The sequence below is a fragment of the Mus caroli genome, unplaced genomic scaffold, assembly GCF_900094665.2.
Source record: "Mus caroli unplaced genomic scaffold, CAROLI_EIJ_v1.1 scaffold_6561_1, whole genome shotgun sequence".
Taxonomy (NCBI): Eukaryota; Metazoa; Chordata; class Mammalia; order Rodentia; family Muridae; genus Mus; species Mus caroli.
The window spans coordinates 55,158-79,758 of record NW_018389409.1 but is presented as its reverse complement, the minus strand read 5'-3'; the positions used below and the strand labels follow the sequence as shown (position 1 = coordinate 79,758).

General features: G+C 40.9%; 2 protein-coding genes across 2 annotated transcripts in view; one reads left to right on the top strand and one right to left on the bottom strand.

The window, feature by feature from the left end:
- Positions 1–3,650: 3,650 nt before the first annotated feature.
- The window catches only part of LOC110288092 (prostaglandin G/H synthase 2-like), a gene marked incomplete at its 3' end in the record, with an annotated part of 24,662 nt that continues 3,711 nt past the window's right edge, over positions 3,651–24,601 (bottom strand). The window contains exons 3-9 of the mRNA XM_021154540.1: positions 7,863–8,006; positions 7,118–7,261; positions 6,399–6,580; positions 5,139–5,236; positions 4,803–5,035; positions 4,217–4,603; positions 3,651–3,931 (exon numbers count right to left, since the gene is read on the bottom strand). Coding sequence (XP_021010199.1) covers positions 3,651–3,931; positions 4,217–4,603; positions 4,803–5,035; positions 5,139–5,236; positions 6,399–6,580; positions 7,118–7,261; positions 7,863–8,006 — 1,469 coding nt within the window. The remainder of the gene's footprint in view (positions 3,932–4,216; positions 4,604–4,802; positions 5,036–5,138; positions 5,237–6,398; positions 6,581–7,117; positions 7,262–7,862; positions 8,007–24,601) is intronic.
- The window catches only part of LOC110288093 (prostaglandin G/H synthase 2-like), a 13,465-nt gene continuing 1,151 nt past the window's right edge, over positions 12,288–24,601 (top strand). The window contains exons 1-5 of the mRNA XM_021154541.1: positions 12,288–12,302; positions 14,728–14,944; positions 15,125–15,298; positions 15,791–15,940; positions 16,216–16,488. Coding sequence (XP_021010200.1) covers positions 12,288–12,302; positions 14,728–14,944; positions 15,125–15,298; positions 15,791–15,940; positions 16,216–16,488 — 829 coding nt within the window. The remainder of the gene's footprint in view (positions 12,303–14,727; positions 14,945–15,124; positions 15,299–15,790; positions 15,941–16,215; positions 16,489–24,601) is intronic.

Below are 24,601 nucleotides of genomic sequence, written 5' to 3'. Positions count from 1 at the left end.
TAAAATTAACTCAAACAAGTCAATGGCCTTTCTCTACACAAAGAATAAACAGGTTGAGAAAGAAATTAGGGAAACAACACCCTTCTCCATAGTCACAAATAATATAAAATACCTTGGCGTGGCTCTAACTAAGGAAATGAAAAATCTGTTTGATGAGAACTACAAGTCTCTGAAGAAAGAATTCAAAGAAGATCTCAGAAGATGGAAAAATCTCCCATGCTCATGGTTAGGCAGGATCAATATAGTAAAAATGGCAACCTTGCCGAAAGCAATCTATAGATTTAAAGATATCCACATCAAAATTCCAACTCAATTCTTCAACTAATTTGAAAATTCATCTGGAATAACAAAAAAACAAGGAGAGCAAAAATGCTTTTCAATGATAAAATAACCTCTGGTGGAATCACCATACCTGAGCTAAAGCTGTACTAAAGAACAATTGTGATAAAAAACAAAGAAACAAAGAAACAAAAAAACCTACATGGTACTGGTACAGTGACAGACAGGTAGATCAATGGAATAGAATTGAAGACCCAGAAATGAACCCAGACACCTATGCTCACCTGATCTTTGACAAGGGAGCTGAAGCCATACAGTGGAAGAGAGACAGCATTTTCAACAAGTGGTGCTAGCACAACTGGCGGTTATCATGTAGAAGAATGCGAATTAATCCATTCTTATTTCCTTGTACTAAGGGCAAGTCTACATGGATCAAGGAACTCCTCATAAAACCAGAGACACTGAAACTTATAGAGAAGAAAATTCTGGGGAAAAGCCTCTAAGATAGGGGCACAGGGAAAAAAATTCCTGAACACAACAGCAATGGCTTGTGTTTTAAGATCAAGAATTGACAAATGGGACTTCATAGAATTGCAAAGCTTCTGTAGGGCAAAAGACACTGTCAATAAGACAAATAGGCCACCAGCAGATTGGGAAAAGATCTTTACTTATCCTAAATCAGATAGAGGACTGATATCAAAAAAGAACTCAAGAAGATAGACTCCAGAAATCAAGTAACCCTATATAAAAATGGGGTACAGAGCTAAACAAGTAATTCTCAACTGAGGAATACGGAATGGCTGAGAAGCACCTGAAAAAATGTCCAACATCCTTAATCATCAGGGAAATGCAAATCAAAGCAACCCTTAGATTCCATCTCACACCAGTCAGAATGGCTAAGATCAAAAATTCAGGTGACAACAGATGCTGGTGAGGATGTGGATAAAGAGGGACACTCCTTCATTGTTGGTGGGTTAGCAAGTTGGTACAACCACTCTGGAAATCAGTTTGGCAGTTCCTCAGAAAATTGGACATAATACTACTGGAAGATCCAGCAATTCCTCTCCTGGGTATATATCCAGAAGATGTTCCAACTGGTAATAAGGACACATGCTCTACTATGTTCATAGCAGCCTTATTTATAATAGCCAGAAGCCGGAAGAAACTCACTTGTCCCTCAACAGAGGAATGGATACAGAAAATGTGGTACATTTACACAATGGAGTGCTACTCAGCAATTAAAAACAATGAATTCATGAAATTCTTTGGCAAATAGATGATCTGGAGGGTATCATCCTGAGTGAGGTAACGCCATCACACACACACACACACACACACAAAAAAAAAAACAAAACATGATATACACTCACTGATAAGCAAATATTAGCCCAGAAACTTAGAATATACAAGATATAATTTGTAAAACACATAAAACTGAAGAAGAAAGAAGACCAAATTGTGAATACTGCACTCCTTCTTAGAATGGGGAAGAAAGTACCCATGGAAGGAGTTGCAGAGGCAAGGTTCAGAGCTAAGACAGAAGGAAAGACCATCCAGAGATTGCCCTACCCGGGATCCATCCCATTTACAACCACCAAACCCAGACACTATTGCATATGCCAGAAAGATTTTGCTGATAAGACCCTGATATAGCTCTCTCCTGTGAGGCTATGTCAATGCCTGGCAAATAAAGAAGTGAAGTCTCACAGTCATCTATTGGATGGAACACGGGGCCCCGATGGAGGAGCTAGAGAAATTATTCAAGGAGCTAAAGGGGTCTGCAATCCTATAGGAGGAACAACGATATGAACTAACCTGTACCCCCCAGAACTGTGTCTCTAGTTGCATATATAGCAGAGGATGGCCTAGTCAGCCATCAGTGGGAGGAGAGGTCCTTGGTATTGCATAGAACATATGCCCCAGTACAGGGGAATGCCAGGGCCAGGAAGCCAGAGTGGATTGGTTGGGGAGCAGGACAGGGGAGGGTATAGGGGGCTTTGGGGATAGCATTTGAAATGTAAATGAAGAATATATCTAATAAAAAAATGGCACAATTCAATCTATCATCCCAGTTCTTGGTAGGTACAGGCAGGAAAATCAAAAGTTCAAAGTCATCTTCAGCTACATAGTAAAAGGTGAAGCCAGACTAAGCTACAAAACCAAACTTATAAACAAATAAACCCTACATTAAGAAACAAATTTCTTAATACATACCAGGTTAATAAGAATCTGGCATATATGAATTTAATAGTATGTGGTGTCAGGTACACAGGCTTACTATTGCTGCATGCCTGTGACCCTGGTACTCAAGATAATAAGGTAGTTTGGGAGCCTATGGATAGGTATAGATACAGACTTTATCAAAGATAATAATTTTAAAAATATCAAAACCCCTTTTCTAGCTCATGAGTGACTGAAAGTTATTGATAAACAATTTGCGAGGTTAATGGAATAAATTTTGGGTCTTTTGTAGCCAAATGGAAAAATTATAACACTGCTTATGGAATTTTTCCTATAATTTCATGTTAAGTAAGTATTCAAAGTGGTCCTTTGTCATAAAAAGAATGAGTATCATCCTAAAAGAAATATTCTCAGTCAGACACCATAGATCATACCTGTCAACCTAGAACTAAGAGAGTTGAATTACCACACGTTGGAAGCAAACTAAGGTTACAGAGTGAGAACATGTCTCCAGCCAATAAACCAGTCAACAATGAAAACAAACACACAAGCCAAATGGATGGAGTGTTTTCTTGTACTGATAAGAGGTCTGTGACAAGGATTCACCAAGAATCCTTTACTCACTCGGTCAACTTGCACTTCGGGATAGGGAAGCAAGAGATAAATAAAAGATAAATGAAATAAAATTGCTAATAAAGAGATAGACCAAATGTTCAAACTAATTCTTCTATCATGTTTTATGTTCCAAATAGATTTTAGGAACTGGTTGAGTGAATATCACTTTTAGCTTCAGAAGCTATCATGTATATGTAAGAGGCATTTCACTATTAAATATTATTTTTATGACTTAAAAATGTCAAGATCTAGTTGTATATTTTAAAATCAATTTTATTAGTTTAATAAAACAAATGAAACAAACAAACAAAAAGAAGGGTAGTAGTGGTACATTCCTTTAATCACTGTATTTGGGAGGCAGAGGATGACAGATTTCTGAATTCAAAGACAGCCTGGTCATCAGAGTGAGCTCTAGGACTTCCAGTGTTATTCAGAGAAACCCTGTCTCAGAAAAACCCAATAATAATAATAATGATAATGATGATGATGATGATGATGATAATGATAATAATAATAATAATAAAAAGAAAAACCCAAAATAAACAAACAAAGAAAACAACAACAATAACAACAACGGGACAACCCTTCACATTTTTGAGGATGAGAGACTGAGTTAAGGTAGTGTTGATGATCTTAAAACGAACTACTCCACTGAAGGTGCTCGGCTTCCAGTATTGAGGAGAATAGATGGGATTACCCCTAAATCCTTTCAAGAAGAATGGTGTTTCAAGTTCTACCAAAGTGTCCCCAAAGATAGCATCTGGACAGGGCTTTTCCACCAGGAGGCCAGGATAGAGTTCAATGGTGTCAAGGCCAGTGAAGAGGGATTTCAACCCTGCAGCTATTTCCTTCTCTCCTGGAAGGTACCAAAAATAGAGATACAGGAACATCAAACTGGGAACAGCTGACAATTGTNCTGGCTGTTGAGCATAGGCTTTCCACTGCTCACTAGCTGGACCCCATTCCCACTCCTCTTTCTCAGTAAACTTGATCCTTTTCTATTCCCAGAAGAAGAAGAAGAAAAAGGAGGAGGAAGAAGAGGAAGAGGAAGTTAGGTTATTCCTTCACTAAATTCCCTCTCACCTTCTCTTTTCCCATTGAATCCTTGATTCTTTTAGGATCTTCAGACACCATTTCTCACCTGTAAGCTCTTTAAATGATGTATAAGGCTTCTGTTTGAGAGACTGGTATTTCATCTCTATGCTCTGGTCAGCTGGTTCTTGCTTTTCAGGAACAATGCTTACCCGGCCAGCAATCTGTCTGGTGAATGACTGAACAATCTGAGTGAGTCCCTGTTCCAGGAGGATGGAGTTGTAGAGAGACTGTTTGAAGCTGTACTCCTGGACTTTAGTGTTGAAAGTGTCAGGCAGCAGGGGTTGCCAGTGATAGAGTGTGTTGAATGCAGAGGCAGTGAGGTTCTGATAATGCAACTGTTGGTTGAAAAGGAGCTCTGGGTCAAACTTGAGTTTGAAGTCAGAACTGTTCAGGTGTTGCACGTAGTCTTCGATTGCTATCTTCATAGTTTTTCCTGTTACACAACAGAGAGAGTTTAGTTTCCTTACAACAAATGGTAGGGATGTTACCAGATCACATTCACTCTCCCTATTCATGAGATGGAGTCAAACAGAGCAAACCCAAGAAAGGAGTTATTTTTTCTTTTTTGGGGGGGCAGAAGGAGTGTCAGTCTAGGGGCGAGAGGTCTTACTCTTTATTTCTTTCTTGCTTACCTATGAGTCTCCGGGTTTGGAATAGTGGCTCATCCTCCCACATAGGATGCTCCTGTTTGAGAATGTCACACACTCTGTTGTGCTCCCAAAGCCAAATTGTAGCATCCATTATCACACCAGGCACCAGACCAAAGACTTCATGCCCCACAGCAAACTGCAGGTTCTTAGGGATCTGAGGAGGGTCTATCATCTCTACCTGAGTGTCTTTGACAGTGGGAGGATTCACCTCTCCACTGATGACCTAAATCATAACAGTAATAACAGTTAAAAAAAAGAAAGGAAAAGGCACAACGGTTTTTAAATGTAAGTCTAAATAGAAGGTAATCATCTTTAAACCATAAGGAAAATATCTGATATTTCAATTTTTCATCCTTGAAAATGCACAGATTATGTTGTCTTTCCAGAGTTTTACCATAAATGTGATTTAAGTCCACCTAAAATACTTAGTTAGGGAGATATTTCAATTTACTGATTTCTTCATATGATTTCTTATTCAATTTTGATGATTTAATTTTCCATAAAATTCAACAAGTTATTATTTAAAGATTTGTTTTATTTTTTTAAGATATAAACTTAGGTTTTTATTCTTGTACAATAAGAATTTTAAAACATTGAGTCATCTTACCAAATAACTAATTTTTTTTAAATTTCCATTCTTTACCAACTTTTATATGATGTAATTAGAGACTTCTCTCTTCTTTTTCTTTTTTTTTTATATTTTATTACGTATTTTCCTCAATTACATTTTCAATGCTATCCCAAAAGTCCCCCATACCCTCCCCCCTCTCCCCCATTTCCCTACCCACCCATTCCCATTTTTTTTTTTTATTTTTATGTGAAGGAGAATTTGCCTGACTGTATGCATGTATGTATGTATGTATGTATGTATGTATGTATGAATGAATGTATAGCATGTGCTTGCCTGGTACCCTAAAATGTCAGATAAGGAGGACACATGTCCTACAACTGACTGGAGTTATAGATGGTTGTGAACTATCATGTGGGTGTTAGGAACTTAAGTTGGGTCCTCTGTAAAAGCATCAAGTGTTTGTAAACACCAATCTAGCAAGCTCAACAAATGAGTCTTTATAGCCACAAAATTCTAAAATAATTTGTCAATCAAGCACCAAGTCTGTATAGTTCTTTATGTTGATTGATATTAGTATCATTTATTAAGTATTCCACAGGCTTCATTAGAACCATGATAGTTATTTTTATATTATTTAAAGTAGCAAAATCAGGGAATGTTTTTTAGTGAAGCCTGGGCTTCTACCTTAATAAGCAGTGCCTGGAAAATACAAAGTTCTAAGGTTCACTTTGCAATGTCACTAATGATGAATAATTAATTAATTAATTCACATAAGATAGAGCCTTTTCATAGACTAAACTTTTTAACTAAAAAGGTAAGGAAAATTAAATTAAAATATTTCTGTGTATGTCTGTTTATTATTACTAAACAAGCAAATGAAAATGGAACACCCATCATGGTTTTAGTAGACATGACATTTGAAAAAAAAATGGGAGCAATATCCTTGGGATGGCAAGATATCAGCATTCCCTAAAAATTTGCTATAAATCTGAGTTAAGCCTACTTACTCCATGGCCCAGTCCTCGGGTGATCCCCGGTCCTTGCTTCTGATCTGTCTTGAAAAACTGATGGGTGAAGTGCTGGGCAAAGAATGCAAACATCATATTTGAGCCTTGGGGGTCAGGCATGATCTCTCTCCGTAGAAGAACCTTTTCCAGCACTTCTTTTGAATCAGGAAGCTCCTTATTTCCTGGAACATGAAAACTCTGAAGTAAGTATCTATCCATTCACCTATTTGTTCAAGCAAACAGATGACTGTATAATACATGAGAGCATACATCACTTAGAACCATGGTCTCAAAGGGGATCACAACATCAATGAAACTGTTGTGTTTTGAGGCACAGTGTCAGGCTTGTACCTCAGGCTGGACTGAAACTCACTCTCTATGTGAGAATCGTCTTGAGTTATTGGTTATCCTTTGCCTTAGAGATTACAGGCAATACTATATCTTGCTAAGGCTATAAATTCAAGTGTTAAGATATTTGGGGGGGGGTGGTTATTGAATTTCTATCAATTTTGACTAATATGAATTCTATTTAGTATAACATACTAAGGCTAAGACATTATATCATATTCAGATTTACTTTCACGTAATAGATATGCATTTATATAAGCCTCTGTGGAAAACCACACTTAAAACAAAAGTATTTACAGTTTTACCTTAATGACAATCTAAGGTCACCCAACCTCACTGCAATCACTATGTCTGTATTTCTTTGCACTCACCCTTCACACCCTTTGGAGTTCTGCTGTCATCTGCTACTGGAGGAAGGACCCTGGTGTAGTAGGATAGGTTGGAGAAGGCTTCCCAGCTTTTGTAACCATAGTGCACATTGTAAGTTGGTGGACTGTCAATCAAATGTGATTTGGCTGAAATTTTACAGAGATTTATGGGACCTAATATGAAAAAAACAACAACAGGGGCATATCAATTATCAGAGTACAATGTAGCAAGTACAGAGATTGGATTTCCTTCAGACAAGGATACGGGTTTTACAGTGACTGAACTTTAAAGGGCACTGAAAATGCATCTTCAATAAAGCTTTAGCTTTACACAGGACATTCTGCTCCAGTAGTCTTGACTCTTCAGGTACCACCCACTCCTGTTTCATAGCTGATGATAGATACAGATGGGTATGGCCTTCACTTAGAACTATAGACAGTTATTTTCTCTTCTGACCCAAACACTAAGCAACTATTTGTTTCTAAGTGTGCTGTGATTTTAGGACCATTCTGCGGGCAATGGGTATTCAATGAATAGGGGAACAACACTTCCTACACAGGAATGAAGGACAGGGGTCATAATTATGATCCAGACTACAGGTTTACATGACAGTACAGGGGAACAAAAAACACAATAGAAAAGCTATACTTCAAGCCCTTTGAAAAGGTCAGGATAGTTCTTAGGGTTGGGTTTCTAGCACCTAGTTGTGTTGGAGGATGCTGGAAAACAAGGGAGGGTTGTACTTACATGTCAGCACATATTTCATGACTGAACTTCGCAGGAAGCGAATGTTGTTCACAATGTTCCAGACTCCCTTGAAGAGGCTCAGGATGTAGTGCACTGTGTTTGGGGTGGGCTTCATCAGTAACTCAATTCTTGTCAGAAATTCACCTGGAGAGAGACAAAGCAGGAGGAAGAACTGAGCAGTCCCCCTCTCCTCCATAGGACACAAATCTACAAAATGTTGATAACCATATACGGGTGGCTTCTTTCTAAAGGAAAATACCCCAGGAAAAACTCATGCGTAGTACAGTTTTCACCATAGAATTCAGTTTGGGCACAGTCACACTTATACTGATTTAATTTGATAATCATACATCCACTGTGGTTTTGACATGGGTTGGAAAAGCAAGGATAAGACATCCTGACTGTCACTCTTGGATGTCCTCATCTTAAGGATTTAATTGTGTCACCATTGGTCAAGTCTACAATGATAAGTTTGACAAACACACAGGTAGTTACAGAAAAAAATGTCTTTATTTCATTAAGTCTATTTCACTAATGGTTATAATGTAGAAATAGCAACTTTGTATTTTTAAGCAAGAAAAGCAGACTTAACTTCATAGCTCATTACCAACATTGTCAAAATAGCTTGGTTGTTCAGACTAGAATTGTTGAGTAGCCCTTTCAAAATTAAAGTGCATCGACCTAGTACATTTATCAAACTTTAGGATAAAGAAAATCAAAGTAAACCAGTCAAGTTTTAAACATTTTGAATATGTTTTTTTAAAATTCCTTCTGCATTTTTCTGTGGGCAGAAGACCTCTCACAGGCATTTAAAGCAACAAATCCTATTCAGTTGCCCACACATAAGCTTTTCACGAGTATTGAACAGATTCTGTCTCATCAAAATCCCTTACGACTATTAGTTTTTAGGAAATGAGAGTGGTTCTTTTCTCAGTTGAGTGGTAGCCCATAACCTGAAAGCAGGTCGCAGTTCCTTAGACCAAACAGTCCAGGCTCTTAGGGAATACACAGCTGGACCCACACTCCTAGAAAGCAGGTCTGAGCTTGAGCAGTCCAGGGGTGCCTCAGGCCACAGAGGTCCTCACTCACCAGCATGGCTGAGCCCCAGGGCAGCACAGTGCAGCACAGCTTGGAAGAGCATCTCAGAGGTGGCAGCAGCTGTGGCTGTGGTTGTGGTGGTGGCTGCAGAGCTGGAGGGTCACAGAGCTGAGTTCCTTGGTGAGCAGGGTCCTGAGGGTCCTGAAGCTCTTCACTTGCAGCTTGACAACTGGCTGCTCATGGGGAGGACCTTGCTTTTATGTCTGTAAAGCAGGGGCGGGGTTGGGAGCTTGACTCCTCCCCAGCTCCTCATCACAGTGGGGTGGAGCCGAGCTCCCCACCCCACCCCTGCTTTACAGACATAAAAGCAAGGTCCTCTCCTTTAGACCTCTCTGGTAAACCTAGGACTCTTCATCTGCCCTTCTTGCCTGCCATGCTGGGGATGTGGAGCAGGAGCGAAGACTTGGGACCTGAAAGATGGTGAACTATGCCTGGGCAGGGAGAAGCCGGGGGAGGCTCTGGTGGAGGTCCTTGGTGGTTCTGTCCTGCGGGTTGGTTTTAACCCAGGGTGTAGGAGTGAGGGACGGGTCTTGCAATCTGGTAGCTGGTTTCTTCTCAGATTTCCATCAGAATGGCTGGTGCTCACGCAGGAGTCTTGGGGCCCGCAGTTTTGTGAGGTGGAGCAGGTGATTGGAGATTTGAAGCCAAGAGGATCTCAACCTACACCCCAGCTCACTGGCATGGATCCAGGCGTGGAATGTGAGTGCCTAGTGCGACATTTTTGGTGAGCAGAGCTGGCACTGTGGGATGGGCCGAATGCTGGGTTGAAGCGCCCAATACTTTCTAGGGTCATCGGACCCTAGAAAGGGTGTTGGTTGGTGTGGACTTTGGTTGGTGTGGAAGGCAGGACTGTGGCCATGGGAGTCGGAGTCCTCTGAGGAGTGAGTGGCGGCTCGCCTGCTGAATTGGCTACCCCTGAGGAAGGATGGCGCTGGAGCATCCAGCCCATGCCTAGCCCTTGGCAGTGGTCTGAGCCTGACTGGAGCGGTCCCTAGTGCGCTTCTCTAGGGGTCCAGGCTGCGGGGTGTAGGCTTTGGTCGGCTCCCCCACCTCCACGCTCCTGGTTTCGCCCCTGCGGACAAGTGGGACAAGTGGGAGGACCGCTGGGGTGAGCCTTGAAGCCTAGGGAGCAGGACCAGGGGGAGCCGCCCCTGGTGCAGATCTTGGTGGTGGTAGCAGGTATTCAAGAAGAACTTTGAAGGTTGAGGTGGAAAGGGGTTTGACATGAACAGCAGTTGAATATGGGTCAGTCGGTCCAGAGATGGGTGAGGGTCATTCCTAAGGGACCAGCGATGGTCTCCATTGCCCTCGGATGATTGAGAGGGAGTCCAGTTCTGATCCCCAAATCTGGAGTGGCTGAGATGGGCGCCACGGGGTGTCCTGTGCAGTGGCACAGCCAATCAGAGAGATGCCTGCAGGGGGCTCCGGGGTAGGGTTCTCTTCTTTGTGAAGGGCAGGGAGCCCTGGAATGTGTTTGCTCCAAGAGAGGGGCCTTGCCTTGGAAAGCATCGCGGTTTCTGAGTCATCCATATCCGGTGAGCTCTTGCTGGCCCTGGAAAATCCCGGGGAGAGGGTGGGGATCTGGCACTGGGTTGTATGCATGTCCTCAGCAGGACTCCAGGGTGAACAACCTCTGGCATGTTGGAACAATGTAGGTGGGGGGAGGTTGGCAAGCTGGATCTGTTACTTCGGGATGGGGATTGACTGAAGGCTGGGTTGGTGGGGTTGGGGCAGAAGTGGGGCTAGGCAGGCTCACTAGCTGGACAAGGCGCCACTGCCCTCTACCACACCTGGGGAGACCCCATCCTTTCCTCCATGGCCAGCACTGCTCTTTTCCCTTGGGGCCAGTTGCTCCCCCATCCCAGTCATCGCCCCCTCCTTTCCATGTCTGTCCCTCTGTCTTGGCGGTGGTGGAGGGTGGGGATTGGCATGGTGCAGGCTAAGGGGAGGCAGGTCCAAACTTTTAAGGGCTGGAGCTGAAGGAAACACTGGGCCCCTCCAGTGGCGGGGGCAGGGAACTCAGGTGGGGGGAGGCAGCGGGGGCGGGGTGACTCTGGATGCTAGCCTGGCCCTTATCGTAAATTGAACTAGCTGCGGTGGGCTTGGTGGTGCCACCTGAGGGAGTGCGGTCCCCTAGGCTCTGAGTCAATGTTCCTCCACCTGGTCCCACCCCAGGCCTGCCACTGTCTTCTGAGCTGCCCTTCCCCTAGGCCAGCTCCTAGCAGAGGACTTAAAACTAACTAGTGGGGACCAGGGGGATCCAACTGATAATTAAAACAAGGCTGATAGAAGGCAAGGGGCACAAGCTGAGGTGAAGTGAAATCTGCCCAGTGCTCTGAATGTCAAAGTGAAGAAATGAAATGAAGAGCAGGTAAACTGCAGGAGTAACGATGACTCTCTTAAGGTAGCCAAATGCCTGGTGATCTAATTAGTGACTAGCAAAAATGGAGGAGCAAGATTCCCACTCTCCCTACCTACTATCCAGGGAAAGCACAGCCAAGGGAAAGGGCTTGGCAGAATCAGCTGGGAAAGAAGACCCTGTTGATCTTGACTCAAGTCTGGCAAGGTGAAGAGACATGAGAAGTGTAAAATAAGTGGGAGACCCCTGGTGCCCCCACTTCCCCATAAGGCTTCAAGGTATTTTTTTTTTGTTTTTTTTTGTTTTTTTACTGACCAGGTGAGTCTTGGGGAAGGGGGAAGAAGCAAGCCCAAAGGGTCTCTCACTTCTGGGACTAAACACAGATCCTTGCTTGTGTACAGGCAGGCCCTACCCACTCAGCGGACATCCAGGTAGGGAGTTTGAGTGGGGTAGTACACCTGTCAAAAGATAAAGCAGGGCAAGGTCAGGGAGGACAGAAACTTCCCCTGCAGCAGAAGGGCAAAAGCTCCCTTGATCTTGATTTTCAGTAGGAATACAGACCAGGAAAGCTGGGCCTCAGGATCCTTCTGACCTTTTGGGTTTTAAGCAGGAGGTGTCAGAAAAGTTACCACAGGGATAACTGGCTTGTGGAGGCCAAGCTTTCATAGGGACATAGCTATTTGATCCTTCCATGTCCACTCTTCCTATCATTGTGAAGCAGATTCACCAAGCCTTGGATTGTTCACCCACTATTGGGAACTGGAGCTGGGTTGAGACCTTCTTGAGACGGGGTTCCCAGACTGCCCTTTGAGAATCAAATGGGAGGCTAGAACCAAAGTCTTTTCCATAAAGCAGGGAGACTGACTACACACTGACCCCTTTGGGCTGCCTGGCTGCCTTCCTTCCCAAGGCATGAATCATCCCAGCACATGGGCCTCCCTGTGGGAAGCCACAAACGCCATTACAAGATGGCGCTGGTTTCAGTAAGCCACGCCCATGAATATGGGTAAACAACCAATGTGCGCATGTATCATAGAGTTTTTTGCCTAGTCACTGCCTGGCCAGAGGCACATTAATGAGGTACTGGTAGCATAACCAATCAGGTAGGGACACGTCACTCCTATATAGGCCTATATAAGCAGCGCCATTTCTGGGTCTCCTGGTCTTTCACCTACACAGTTCATGCTCTCCCAATAAACGTTCCTGTTGTGGAGTCTTACTTGCTGGCATGGATCATCCCAGCACCTCCCTCTCTCCCTCTCTCCCTCCCTTCCTCCCTTTTGACACATTTTCACTCTTCCACCATACACTCAATAAAATGAAAGAATAAAAAGGAAGTCTACCTTGTAATCTATAAGATACTGGTTTATTACTAATAAAAACTAACTTCTTATATATAAGTTCAAAAGCAGAGATTTATTCTCATCTATAGAGAAGCTAGGGAAGGATGGAGAGGTGGACTCCTGGACAAGAGAGGAGTAGAGATGAGCTTCAGAGATAGATCCATGGGTAAGAAGGAGTATTTTCTCCACAATGGTGAGAGAGTGAGTACCCATAGACAGTGCTGGCTGTGGTCATTCCTGCCTGCGATTTCAGTGTTGTGAGGATCTGAGACAGGAGGATTACTGAGAATTATTAGTCTTCAATCTAGTTCTAGTGACAGTGGTTACTTAGTCTCAAAGGAACATGGAGAATGATACAGCAGATTGGTACACCTCTGACCCTGTGGACAAGTAGGAGGGCCTCTGTGTTAAGCCTTGAAGCTTAGGGCTCAGGCCCTTGTGGAGCCACCTCAGGTGCAGATCTTGGTGTTGGTAGCAGGTATTCAGGAGAGAACTTTGAAGGTTGAGGTGGAGAGGGGATCCATGTAAACAGCAGTTGAACATGGGTCAGTTGGTCCCTAGAGATAGGCAAGTGCCATTCTGAAAGGCAGGGTGATGGTCTCTGTTGTCCTTGGCCTTGTAATTGCAGTGAGGCTTGGGTGTGTATCTAGAAAAGTTGAACTTACATTATCCTTTATGTAAAAACTGCAAGTAGTTTTGTCTTTAGTCTCGTTATCCACAGAGAGAGGCTTATTAAAGTGCAGTTCTATTATGTCAAAGTAAATCTGAATTTGATATAATGTCTTAACCTTAGTCTGTTATGCTAAATAGAATTGGTATTAGTTAAAACTGATAAAAATTTCAAGAAGTGCGCCATCCCCATATCTTAACACTTGGATTGATAGGTTTCGCAAGATATAGTATTGCCTGTAATCTCTAAGGCAAAAGTTGACCAATAACTCAAGACCATTCTCACATAGAGAGTAAGTTTCAGTCCAGCCTGGGGTACAAGCATGACACTTTACCTCAAAACACAACAGTGTTGATGTTGTGATCCTCTTTGAGACAGTGCTTCTAAGTGATGGATGCTCTCATGTATTATACAGTCATCTGTTTGCTTGAACAAATAGGTGAATGGATAGATACTTACTTCAGAGTTTTCATGTTCCAGGAAATAAGGAGCTTCCTGATTCAAAAGAAGTGCTGGAAAAGGTTCTTCTATGGAGAGAGTTCATCCCTGACCCTCAAGGCTCAAATATGATGTTTGCATTCTTTGCCCAGCACTTCACCCATCAGTTTTTCAAGACAGATAAGAAGCCAGGACCAGGGATCACCTGAGGACTGGGCCATGGAGTAAGTAGGCTTAACTCAGATTTATAGCAAATCCTTAGGGAATGCTGACATCTTCCCATCCTAAGCATATTGTATCCGCCCCCCCCTTTTGTATTCAAATGTCATCTCTACTAAAACCATGATGGGTGTTCCATTTTCATTTGCTGATTTAGTAAAAGTGAACAGAAATGGAGAAATATTTTAATGTAATTTTCCTTACATATTTCATTTAAGAGTTTGGTCTATGAGAAGACTATGTCTTCTGTAAATAAATAAATAAATAAATAAATAAATAAATAAATAAATAGTTAGTCCACAGTGGCATTGGGAAGGAAACATTAGAACTTTGTACTTGCCAGGCACTAACTCTGGTATTGAGGTAGAGACTCAGCCTTCACCCACAACCCCCCCCCACCCAACACACACACACACAAATCCCCTGACTGTGCCGTTTGAACAATATAAAATAACTATCATGGTTATAATGAAGCATGTGGCATATTTAATATAGGATAATAATATCATTCAACATAAAGACACAGGCTTGTAGCTCTGGTAGATAAATTATTTAATATTTTTGTGGCTATGAAAAAGTCCTTTGTTGAGCTTGCTAGATTGGTGTTTAAGAACACTTGTTGCTTTTGCAGAGGACCAGTTTAAATTCCTAAAAACCACAGGATAGTTCACAACCATCTATAACTCAAGTCAGTTCTAGGAAATTTGATGTCTTCTTCTGAATTCTTCTGTGATTTAGATCATCGGTGGAGAGGTGTATCCTCTCAGAGTCAGAGACACTCAGGTCGATACTCAGTTTGCTGTGGGCCCAGAAGTCTTTGGTCTGGTGCCTGGTCTGCTGATGTATGCTACCATCTGGTTTTGGGAGCACAAGAGAGTGTGTGACATACTCAAACAGGAGCATCTTGAGTGGGAGGATGAGCGACTATTCCAAACCAGCAGACTCATACTCATAGGTGAGCAAGAGAGAAATAAAGAGCAAGACCACCTCCCCCAAACTCCCCTCAAAAAGAAAAACTCATTTCTTGAATTTGCTATGTTTTGACTCCTCCTTGTGAATAGGGAGAATGAAGGTGATCTGGTAGCATACCTACCATTTGTTGTAAGGAAACTACACTCTCTGTGTTATGCAACAGGAGAGACTAGTAAGATAGTGATCAAAGACTACTTGCAACACCTGACCAGTTACCACTTCAAACTCTTGTTTGACCCAGAGCTCCTTTTCAACCTACAGTTGCATTATCACAACTGCATTGCCTCTGAATTCAACACACTCTATCACTGGCACCCCTTGCTGCCCCACAACTTCAACATTGAAGATCTGGAGAATAACAATAGTACAAATAGTTTTTGTACAACTCCATCCTCCTCAAACAGGGACTCCCTCAGTTTGTTGAGTCATTCACCAGACAGAATGCTGGCCAGGTAAGCATTGTTCCTGAAACGCAAGAACCAGCGGGTCAGTAGCTTTAGATTTTTGATATAGAGGCAGTTTTTTCTTTAGTAATAAACAGTCTGGTGTTCTACTGGTTCTTGAAACATGACACATGGAAGATATTTGAAAGACTATAGTGTTCATCTAAAATTATCCAGTAAATAATGACACCTGTCTATCTTAAAACCAATATGTTCAAAAGCTTTCATTTATCTTATAGATTTCACAAGTAAATATTCATACTTGTCTGTCAGCTTTATTTTTATAATCATAGAAGGTCCTTTCTTTACAGACTAGAAGGGATGAGATCAAGACATAGGACCCCAGAAATATGCCTAAGAATCTCATTTTATTATTCACTTGTCTTAGGTTCCTGGGGGAAGAAATCTTCTAATTACCCTAAAAGCAGTGGCAAAGTCCTCCATTGACCAGACCATAGAGGTGAAATACCAGTCTCTCACTGAGTACTGCAAACATTTTTCCCTGACGCCTTACACAGCATTTGAAGAACTTCCAGGTGAGAAATGGTTTCTGAAGATTCTAAAGGGATCAAGAATTAAATGGGAAAAGAGGTGAGAGGGAATTTAGTGAAGTTATAAACTATCTCCCTAGTCTTTCTCCTCCTTTGTTTCTTCTTCTCCTGGAAATAGAAAAGGACCAAGTTTATTGAGAAAGAGGGATGGGAATTGGGGTCAGCTAGTGAGCAGGAGAAAGCCTATGCTCAACAGCCAGGACAATTGTCACCCATTCCCAGTTTGATGATCCTTTATCTCTATCTTTGGTACCTTCCAGGAGAGAAGGAAATGGCTGCAGAGTTGAAAGCCCTCTCCAGTGGCTTTGATGTCATGGAACTGTATCCCAACCTGGTGGTGGAAAAGCCTCACCAACATGCTATCTTTAGGGAGACCATGGTAGAACCTGGATTACAATTCCCCTTGAGAGGCCTTATGGGTAATTCCATCTGTTCTCTTCAATACTGGAAAACGAGCACCTTTGGAGGAAAAGTGGGTTTTAAGATTATCAACACTGACTCAATTCATTCTCTCCTCTACAAACCTGTGAAGGGTGTTCCTTCAGTTCTTTCTATTTTGGGGGGTGGGGGTGGGGGTCGGGGTCGGGGCTTAATTTTTTGTTTTTGTTTTGTTTTGTTTTATTTTGTTTTTTCAGGTCAGGAATTTTCTGTATATCCCTGGATGTCCCAGAACTCACTCTGTAGATGAGACTGGCCTGACACTCAGAAATCTGCCTGCTTCTGCTTCCCAGGTGCTAGGATTAAAGGCGTGAACCACCATTGACCATCTTTTTGTTTGTTTGTTTTGTTTGGTTAAACTAACTAAAATTTATTTTAAAATATACAACTCAATATTGACATTTTAAGTCATCAAAATAATTTAAAATAGTTACATGCCTCTTACATATACCTGATAAATCCTGAAGCTAAAAGAAATAAGGATTCAACCCATTTTTAAAAATTTTTTGGAATGTTAAACATGATAGAAGTAGAAAGAAAATCTCTTATGAAGTCCTCTATGGAAGCAAATTGTGACAGGTTCCTTATTAAATGGAAATTGTTCCATCCCGAAGGGAGAATATGCAGTGTAACTGTGGCTTCATAGAATATATTGGGTAGTGTTTCTTCTGTTTGTATTTTGTGGAATGTTTTGAAGACTATTGGCATGAGGCCTTCTTTAATGGTCTGATTGAACTCTGCATTAAACCCATCTGGTCCTGGCCTTGGTTTTGGTTGGGAGACCTTTAGTGACTGCTTCTATTTCTTTAGGGGTTATGAGACTGTTTAGATGGTTTATCTGTTCCTGATTTAACTTTGATATTTGGTATCTGTCTCAAAAATTGTCCATTTCATCCAGATTTTCTAGTTTTGATGAATATAGGCCTTTTGAAGTAGAATCTGATGATTTTTTGAATTTACTTAGCTTGTGTTGTATATCTCCCCTTTCATTTCTGATTTCATTAATTTGGATACTGTCTCTTTAGTATTTTATTTTATTCATTGTTCCTTTTTAAAACATGTATGGATCTTTGCCTACATATGTGTGAGTACAACTGTGTTCTTGGTATCCTTGGAAGAGTAAATTAGAAAGTCAGATCACCTGGAGCGAAGTTACAGATGGTGGTGAGCCTGCTAACGCCTTCTGGGAATAGAACACACATCCTTGAAAGAGCAGCAAGCCCTATTAACCATCTTTCCAGCCCTCCTCTCTTCTTTTTGGTAACAGCAATAACATTTTGGAAGAAATAATAGTGTTCTTTGTAATTCGTATTATACTTGTTTATTAATAATAAAAAACTAACTTCTTATATAAGAGTTCAAAAGAAGAGGTTTCTTCTCCTCTATAGGGAAGCTAAAGAAAGATGTAGAGGTGGACAAGGGATGAGAAGAGATGAGCTATAGAGATTGACTGGTGGATAAGAAAGTATTTTCTCCCCAATGGTAAATGCATAAAATGCTGTGTGTGGTCATTCCTGCCTGTGATTTCAGTGTTGTATGGATCTGAGATAGGAGGAGTGTTGGAGCCCAAAGCCCCTGGCATCTCAATCTCCATCTTGTACCTGGGCCATCATCTATTAACTAACACTCCTTTGTTTCTTCTACTATCTTGCTTCTGTTCCTATAACTCCCTTGGGTCACTTTATAGTAGGGGCAATGGGAAGATTTTACTATAGGGGGATTTCCAGACATTTTACAATGGGGACGTTTCTTGGACATCAGTGTATTACCAAGTGATAACACCGGTTTCGCCTGTGCACCTAAGCAAATGCTGTCTGGGGTTTCAGCTTTCTAAGCCCTCCATTTCCCAAGAGTAAATGAGACTGGAACAGAATTGTTTGTCATGTCTTCTTCCTTCGAGTCTCTTGACCCCAAATTTGTCCTTGTCGCCCCCTTCCCTCAAATCCTCTGCTGTTTAAGTCCTGCAGGTTGGGGCAGAGGACCACTGAGACTTAGTATTCAATCTAGTTCCAGTGTCAGTGGTGACTCAGTCTCAAAGGAACGTGGTGGAGAATGGTACAGCAGAACCTGCCCATGGGTACACACACATGAGCATACACCACACACATGAACACTGTAGACAAAACTCACTCACATGCACACACAGAAAATTTAATCCCACTACACTTTAATAAGTCCTATAAACAAAGGCTATAGAACTAGTTGGCATTAGGAATATATTAGTTTGATTAGAAATAAAGTTGACCAAGGCAGGTGCAATGGTTCATCTGGCAAATGTGCTTGTCCATAAACCTGACGACTTAAGGTTGATACTTAGGACCCACAAGGTAGAAGGAGAAAACTTACTTCTACAAACTGTCCTCTGACCTCCATGTATGCACTGTGGCACATATACATATGATAAACAAATGTAATAAAGTAAGGTGACCTATGATTACTATTTATTGACATAATTAAGAGTAACAGTATTTTATCATTACTATTGTACTAAATCTTATCTTTTAAGACTATTTTTACAAACTATCATTTCACTTCAAAAGAGCTTGCTATCACTCATCCAAGTTTTGTAAACAGAGAACTGAGGTATGCACATCTCCATAAAAACTTTAGGAAAATTACATGCTGTCCTTTGATAAAGGCTCATTGGAGTGGGCATAGCTGACTATCGACAACTTTGAATGAATTTGCTTAGTTAGCTTTGCCCTCAGAAAACTGCCACACCTAGATATTTCACTAGGATGGTATTCATTTTGGATTGTTCTAAAAAGCTGCTCTGAATCAGAAGTAAGCAAATAAGGCAAAAACAAGAGTTTTGTTAACAATGGATGAGTCACAATTCTCGCTAGACTTGGCTACTCCCTATTTTCCACCCTTTGCATTGTGTGTGTGTGTGTGTGTGTGTGTGTGTGTGTGTGTGTGTGTTTTAATCTGGAAATGTTTAACTTCTGGAACAATTCATAAACAATTCGATTAAGTTATGTTGGTAAATATTGTCCCTACTCTGTTATTCTTTGTCAGATACTGCATAAGAAACACTGGCAATCACACTAAGATAAATTCAAGAACTATTTCAAAACTTGAGGATGAACACAAAATGGTAGATTTGCTAGTGCACATCTTGAAAGCATCTTTCTCAAGCTCTGTGCAATCAGGATGATAGGAGGAGGCAGGATCTAAGCTCATTCCTTAAATTCACCTGAATTTAACCAGGATAGATCACAATTATCTTACCCAGTACTAGGCCAAATGGTTATTGGTTAACTGTCATCCTCCCTGAGCAGTGTTCCACCCTCCTGCTGTTGTTAACCACATTGCCCTGGCCTTCTCTGCATGTATGTCACCCAATTTCATTTGTGAAAATGAGGAGCAGTGATACACCTAGGGGTCAGTCTTTGAATGATTTCTCCTTTCTTTAACTCTCAATCTGTCATTTTGCATCCAGTTTCCTGATCTTCTATCTGAACCATATGTTGAGAATTATTTATTCAACCTCCAAATTCTGTTTCTAGCACAAAGTTTCCCATATATCCAGAACTATCAATTAAAGTCATACTTAAATTCCATTATTCAAGAACCACTAGACACTGTGCAGCATATTCATAAGTAACTTATGCCCTGGCTTCATGGTTCATCATATAAACCTAGCATTTGCGAGACAGAAGTAGGACAAGCATGAGTTGAAGGACATCCATGCCTATAAACGTCAGTCTCAGCAATATATTGAGACTCTGTCTAAATTCCCCCATCCCCATAAACATAAAGTTCATATATTGAATGGTAACATCTGACTTCTATGTACTTTTCTTTTCAATGTCTGTTCACATGGTAACTCCATATTTCAGGTTACTTAGAATGAAAAAAAAATTGATGTAACATTTGATCCCTTCTCATCACCACTTGTCCCATAATCAGTTCATTAATAAAGTTTATACTCATCTTTTGCAATGTAGCTGAACTGCAGTTATTATCGACATTACCAGTACCCAGGGACACTTGTTTTCTTTTCTTTTCTTTTCTTTTCTTTTCTTTTCTTTTCTTTTCTTTTCTTTTCTTTTCTTTTCTTTTCTTTTCTTTTCTTTTCTTTTCTCTTCTCTTCTCTTCTCTTCTTTCCTTTTCTTTTGATTTCTTTGTTCTTTTCCTCTTCCCTCTTTCTTACTTATTTCTCCTCCTCCTTCAACTCTTCCTTCTTGAGACACAGTCTTACTGTGTACCCCTGACTGGTATGGAATACCCTGTAGACCAGACTTGCATCATTCACAGAGATCCTCATTCACTTCCTGACCCTGGGATAAAAGGTTAGTTCCACTACACACGAGGAGAATTACTTTTATAATTCGTCTGTATTATTCTAATGGATTTTGTTTGTTTGTTTTTTTGAGACAGGGTTTGTCTGTATAGCCCTGGCTGTCCTGAAACTCACTCTGCAAACCAAGCTGGCCTCTTACTCAGAAATCAGCCTGTCTCTGCCTAGGAAGTGCTGGGATTAAAGGCATGCACCACCACCGCCTGGCTCTAGTAACTTCTTAATTTGCCTGCTCACTTCTTTGCTTCTCTCTGATTTTTCCTGACTGATTACATACTTGGAGTCATTACTGTGTCCAATTGCTATGGCTTCCCACTTCATTAAGAGAAAAGACAAAGGGCTTATGATATGGCCCCATCTTGTCCCTCAACCGAAGTTCTTACCTCCTTCTCTACTTTGTGCACACTGCTTTAGCTAGTATGGACTCTAGGATGCTCCTGAAACTTGAGAAGACCCAGCTATTGATTTGGTTCTATGTGGGTGAAGTAGATAAGAAAGTAGGTTCACACCTAATTTTGTAACTTGAGCAAATGGTGGAATGAGCACAGATGATCTGCTCTGCATTCAATAGGGAAAGAGCTAATGAGAACAGTTATAAAAACATTGAACTCAGTAGTCGTTGAAATATCTATGCAACAATCAGTTTAGATGTGGTTTTGGAGGCCAGAAGGACATCTCTGTTGTACATTTACATGGTTGAGCCATCATTGTTTAGTAACAAAGCTATGAAACTGGAGATACGGAGAACTTCATTTCAGCATAGCATGGCTATGAATTCCTTGTAAATCAAGCAATAGACAACACTCTTCATCTGTGGTCTCTGTTTTCAGGACTTCAACCAACCACAGATGACAATCTTGGAAAGTCAGGACTTGAACATCAGTCTCCGGAGTCATGTTGTAAATCACTGTCCAACTGTCTCTCCTTTTCACTAGTAAGATGGGTCTGAGTTTTAGACATCAGTTCTTCGTATACCTCACTCAAAGGCCAAGAGCAGCCCTCAAACAGTGAATTACTTGGGTTATAATTCTCTCCTAAATGAATCTTGGGAATTAGTCTTTGTTATTAAGGGATGAATAAGTATGATTGCATGACTACCTAGTCCTGTTATGCTCTTTTTTTATTTTAACACAGAAGTGCTTTCACTGGTAGAAGGAAGAGTGATAGCTTCCTTTGAATATAGTGTCAATTAGTATTTGAAAAGAAAAAGTCTGTTGGTTTTTAAGACTGACTGTGGTTAAGTTATGCTAGTTAATGAAAACTAAGTATATACATCTCTTTGATTTTAAAAGACAGCCTTTTGCCATGAATCCCAGGCTAGCCTCACACTTATTCTGTAGACCAGGCTTGCTTGTAACTAACTCATGGCCATCCTGCTGCCTTACCTCCTTCATGCTCCCTTTAGAGGTATAAGCAACTTCACTCAACTGCGGTGATGTTGCTTCTTTGGACATCTCAAACAACAGTTCTTCAAAATGAAGAGATAACATAAAACATACCCTCCTATTATGTTGATAAACATGACATTTTTTTGGTGTAGGCAGTAAAAACAAACCCTGAGGGATGTCTGGTTATAGTTCCTGGAACATTGCTATACTTAGGCTAGTCCAAGTGCTTTCAAGAGAAGCAGACAGAGGGACAACAGGAAGATTCTGTGCAGTGTCATGGGTTGGAAAAGAAAGCAGAAGATAAATGAAGCTGTGTACAGAATACTCTTTTGTTAGATGAAAAACTGACTGTGTATATCTAACTATGGATATCTAACTATGGATAGGATAGGTGGGAAATTGGAGAAGGAAGCAAGCTTCCTGTAACAGAACAGAGGCAGGAACTCAAGAACACTGAAAATGTCAGGTAGTCATTTCTTCCATTAGTATAAGAGGAAAATATATAAGTAAGGAAACATAAATGCGTTATGAGTTTGGGTTGGTTCTTGTCTACTGAATATATGATAGGCAAGCAAAAGAAGCCAAGGTAGCAGGGCATCCCCACATTTGTTCCAAAAGGTCAATATCCTGAAAGTTTATAATACTAATAAATATTGTGGATATGGTGGACATGACAGTGTACACCATAATCCCAGCAATGGAGAACATTAGCAGACCTAGAATTCCAAGCCCGCTGAATGATAGTAGCACACGCCCTTCCCGTAAATACCCAAAGTCCTTGAAATGCTGATTCTATGAATGTAGAAGCATCTCAGATCTCTCTGACTTTTCTTTTTAATCACAGAATGATTCCATAGAAACACTCATTTAATACTTAATATAAAGGTAAGCTTGTTAGCCAGGCACGGGGCATATATCTGAGACCCCAACATTTATGACACTAATGCAGGAAGATGGATAACCCAGAAGTTTGAGGTCAGCTTTGTCTAGGTAGTGAATTACAGGCCAGTGCTACAGAGTAAGATCCTGTCTCAAACAAAACAGGCAAGGAAACCAAGTCAAAAGGAAATAATTTTTATAACTAAATGTGTTTCTTTTAAATAGTTTACCTTTCCTCGAATTCTCTCAAGCCTAGGATTTCCTTCCCCCCCCCCCTCCTACACACAGTAATGTAATTTTCCTAAACATTTTATGGAAATGTGCATAGCTCAGTTCTCTACATCTGCAAAACTTGGATGAGTGAGTGCAAGATCTTTTAAAGTGAAATGATTTGTAAAAATAGTTGTATGATAACATTGAGTAAATTAGTAATTATAAAATACTGTTACTGATAATTAATGAATAGTATTCATAGGTTACTTTTATTAAATTTTATTTATCATATATATGTTTAATATATAATTTACATATCATATATATAATTAATATATAATTTAATTATCATATATATAATGAATATCACTCATCCATTCTTGGGAGTCACACACATACACATATACACATATGTATGGTTGCATATGTGCTACACAAATGGAGGTCAGAGAACTGTTTGCAGGTGTAAGTTCTCTTCTTCTACATCATGTGTCCTGACTATCAAATTTAGTTCATCTGGTTTGGTGGCAAGTGAATAATCTCACCTTCCTGGGTTACTTTAATTTTGATCAAAGTAATATATTACTAATGCCAACTAGCTCTATAGACTTTGTTTATAGGACTTATTGAAGTGTAGTGAGATTAAATTTTCTGTGCGTGTGTGCATGTGAGTGGGTTTTGTCTACAGTGTTCATGTGTATGGTGTATGCTCATGTCTGTGTACCCATGCGAGTGTTCTGCTATATAATTCTCTACCATGTTCCTTTGAGACAGAGTCACCACCTACTGTGGAAATGAATTGATGACTAAGTCTCAGTGATCCTCCTGTCTCAGATCCTCACAACACTGAAATCACAGGCATGAATGAACACACCCAGCATTATTCACCAGTACTCACAATCTCACCATTGTGGAGAAAATCTTACCCATCGATGTATCTCTGTAGCTCATCTCTATTCATCTCTTGTTCAGTGGTCCACCTCTACATACTTCCTTAGCTTCTCTATAGATGAGAGTAAATCTCTGGTTTTGAACTTATGTATCAGAAACTGTTTTTTATTAGTAATAAGCTAGTGTCATACAGATTACAAGACAGGCTTTCCTTTTTATTTTTCCTTTCATTTTATTGAGTGTATTGGTGGATAGTGAAAATGTGTCAAAAGGGAGGGATGGAAAAGAGGACAGAGGAAGGGAGGGAGAAAGGAAGGAAGGGAAGGAGGGAGGGAGGGAGGGAGGGAGGGAGGCCCATGTGCTGGGATGATTCATGCCTTGGGAAGGAAGGCAGCCAGGCAGCCCAAAGGGGTCAGTGTGTAGTCAGTCTCCCTGCTTTATGGAAAAGACTTTGCTTCTGGCCCCATTTGATTCTCAAAGGGCAGTCTGGGAACCCTGTCTCAAGAAGGTCTCAACCCAGCTCCAGTTCCAATA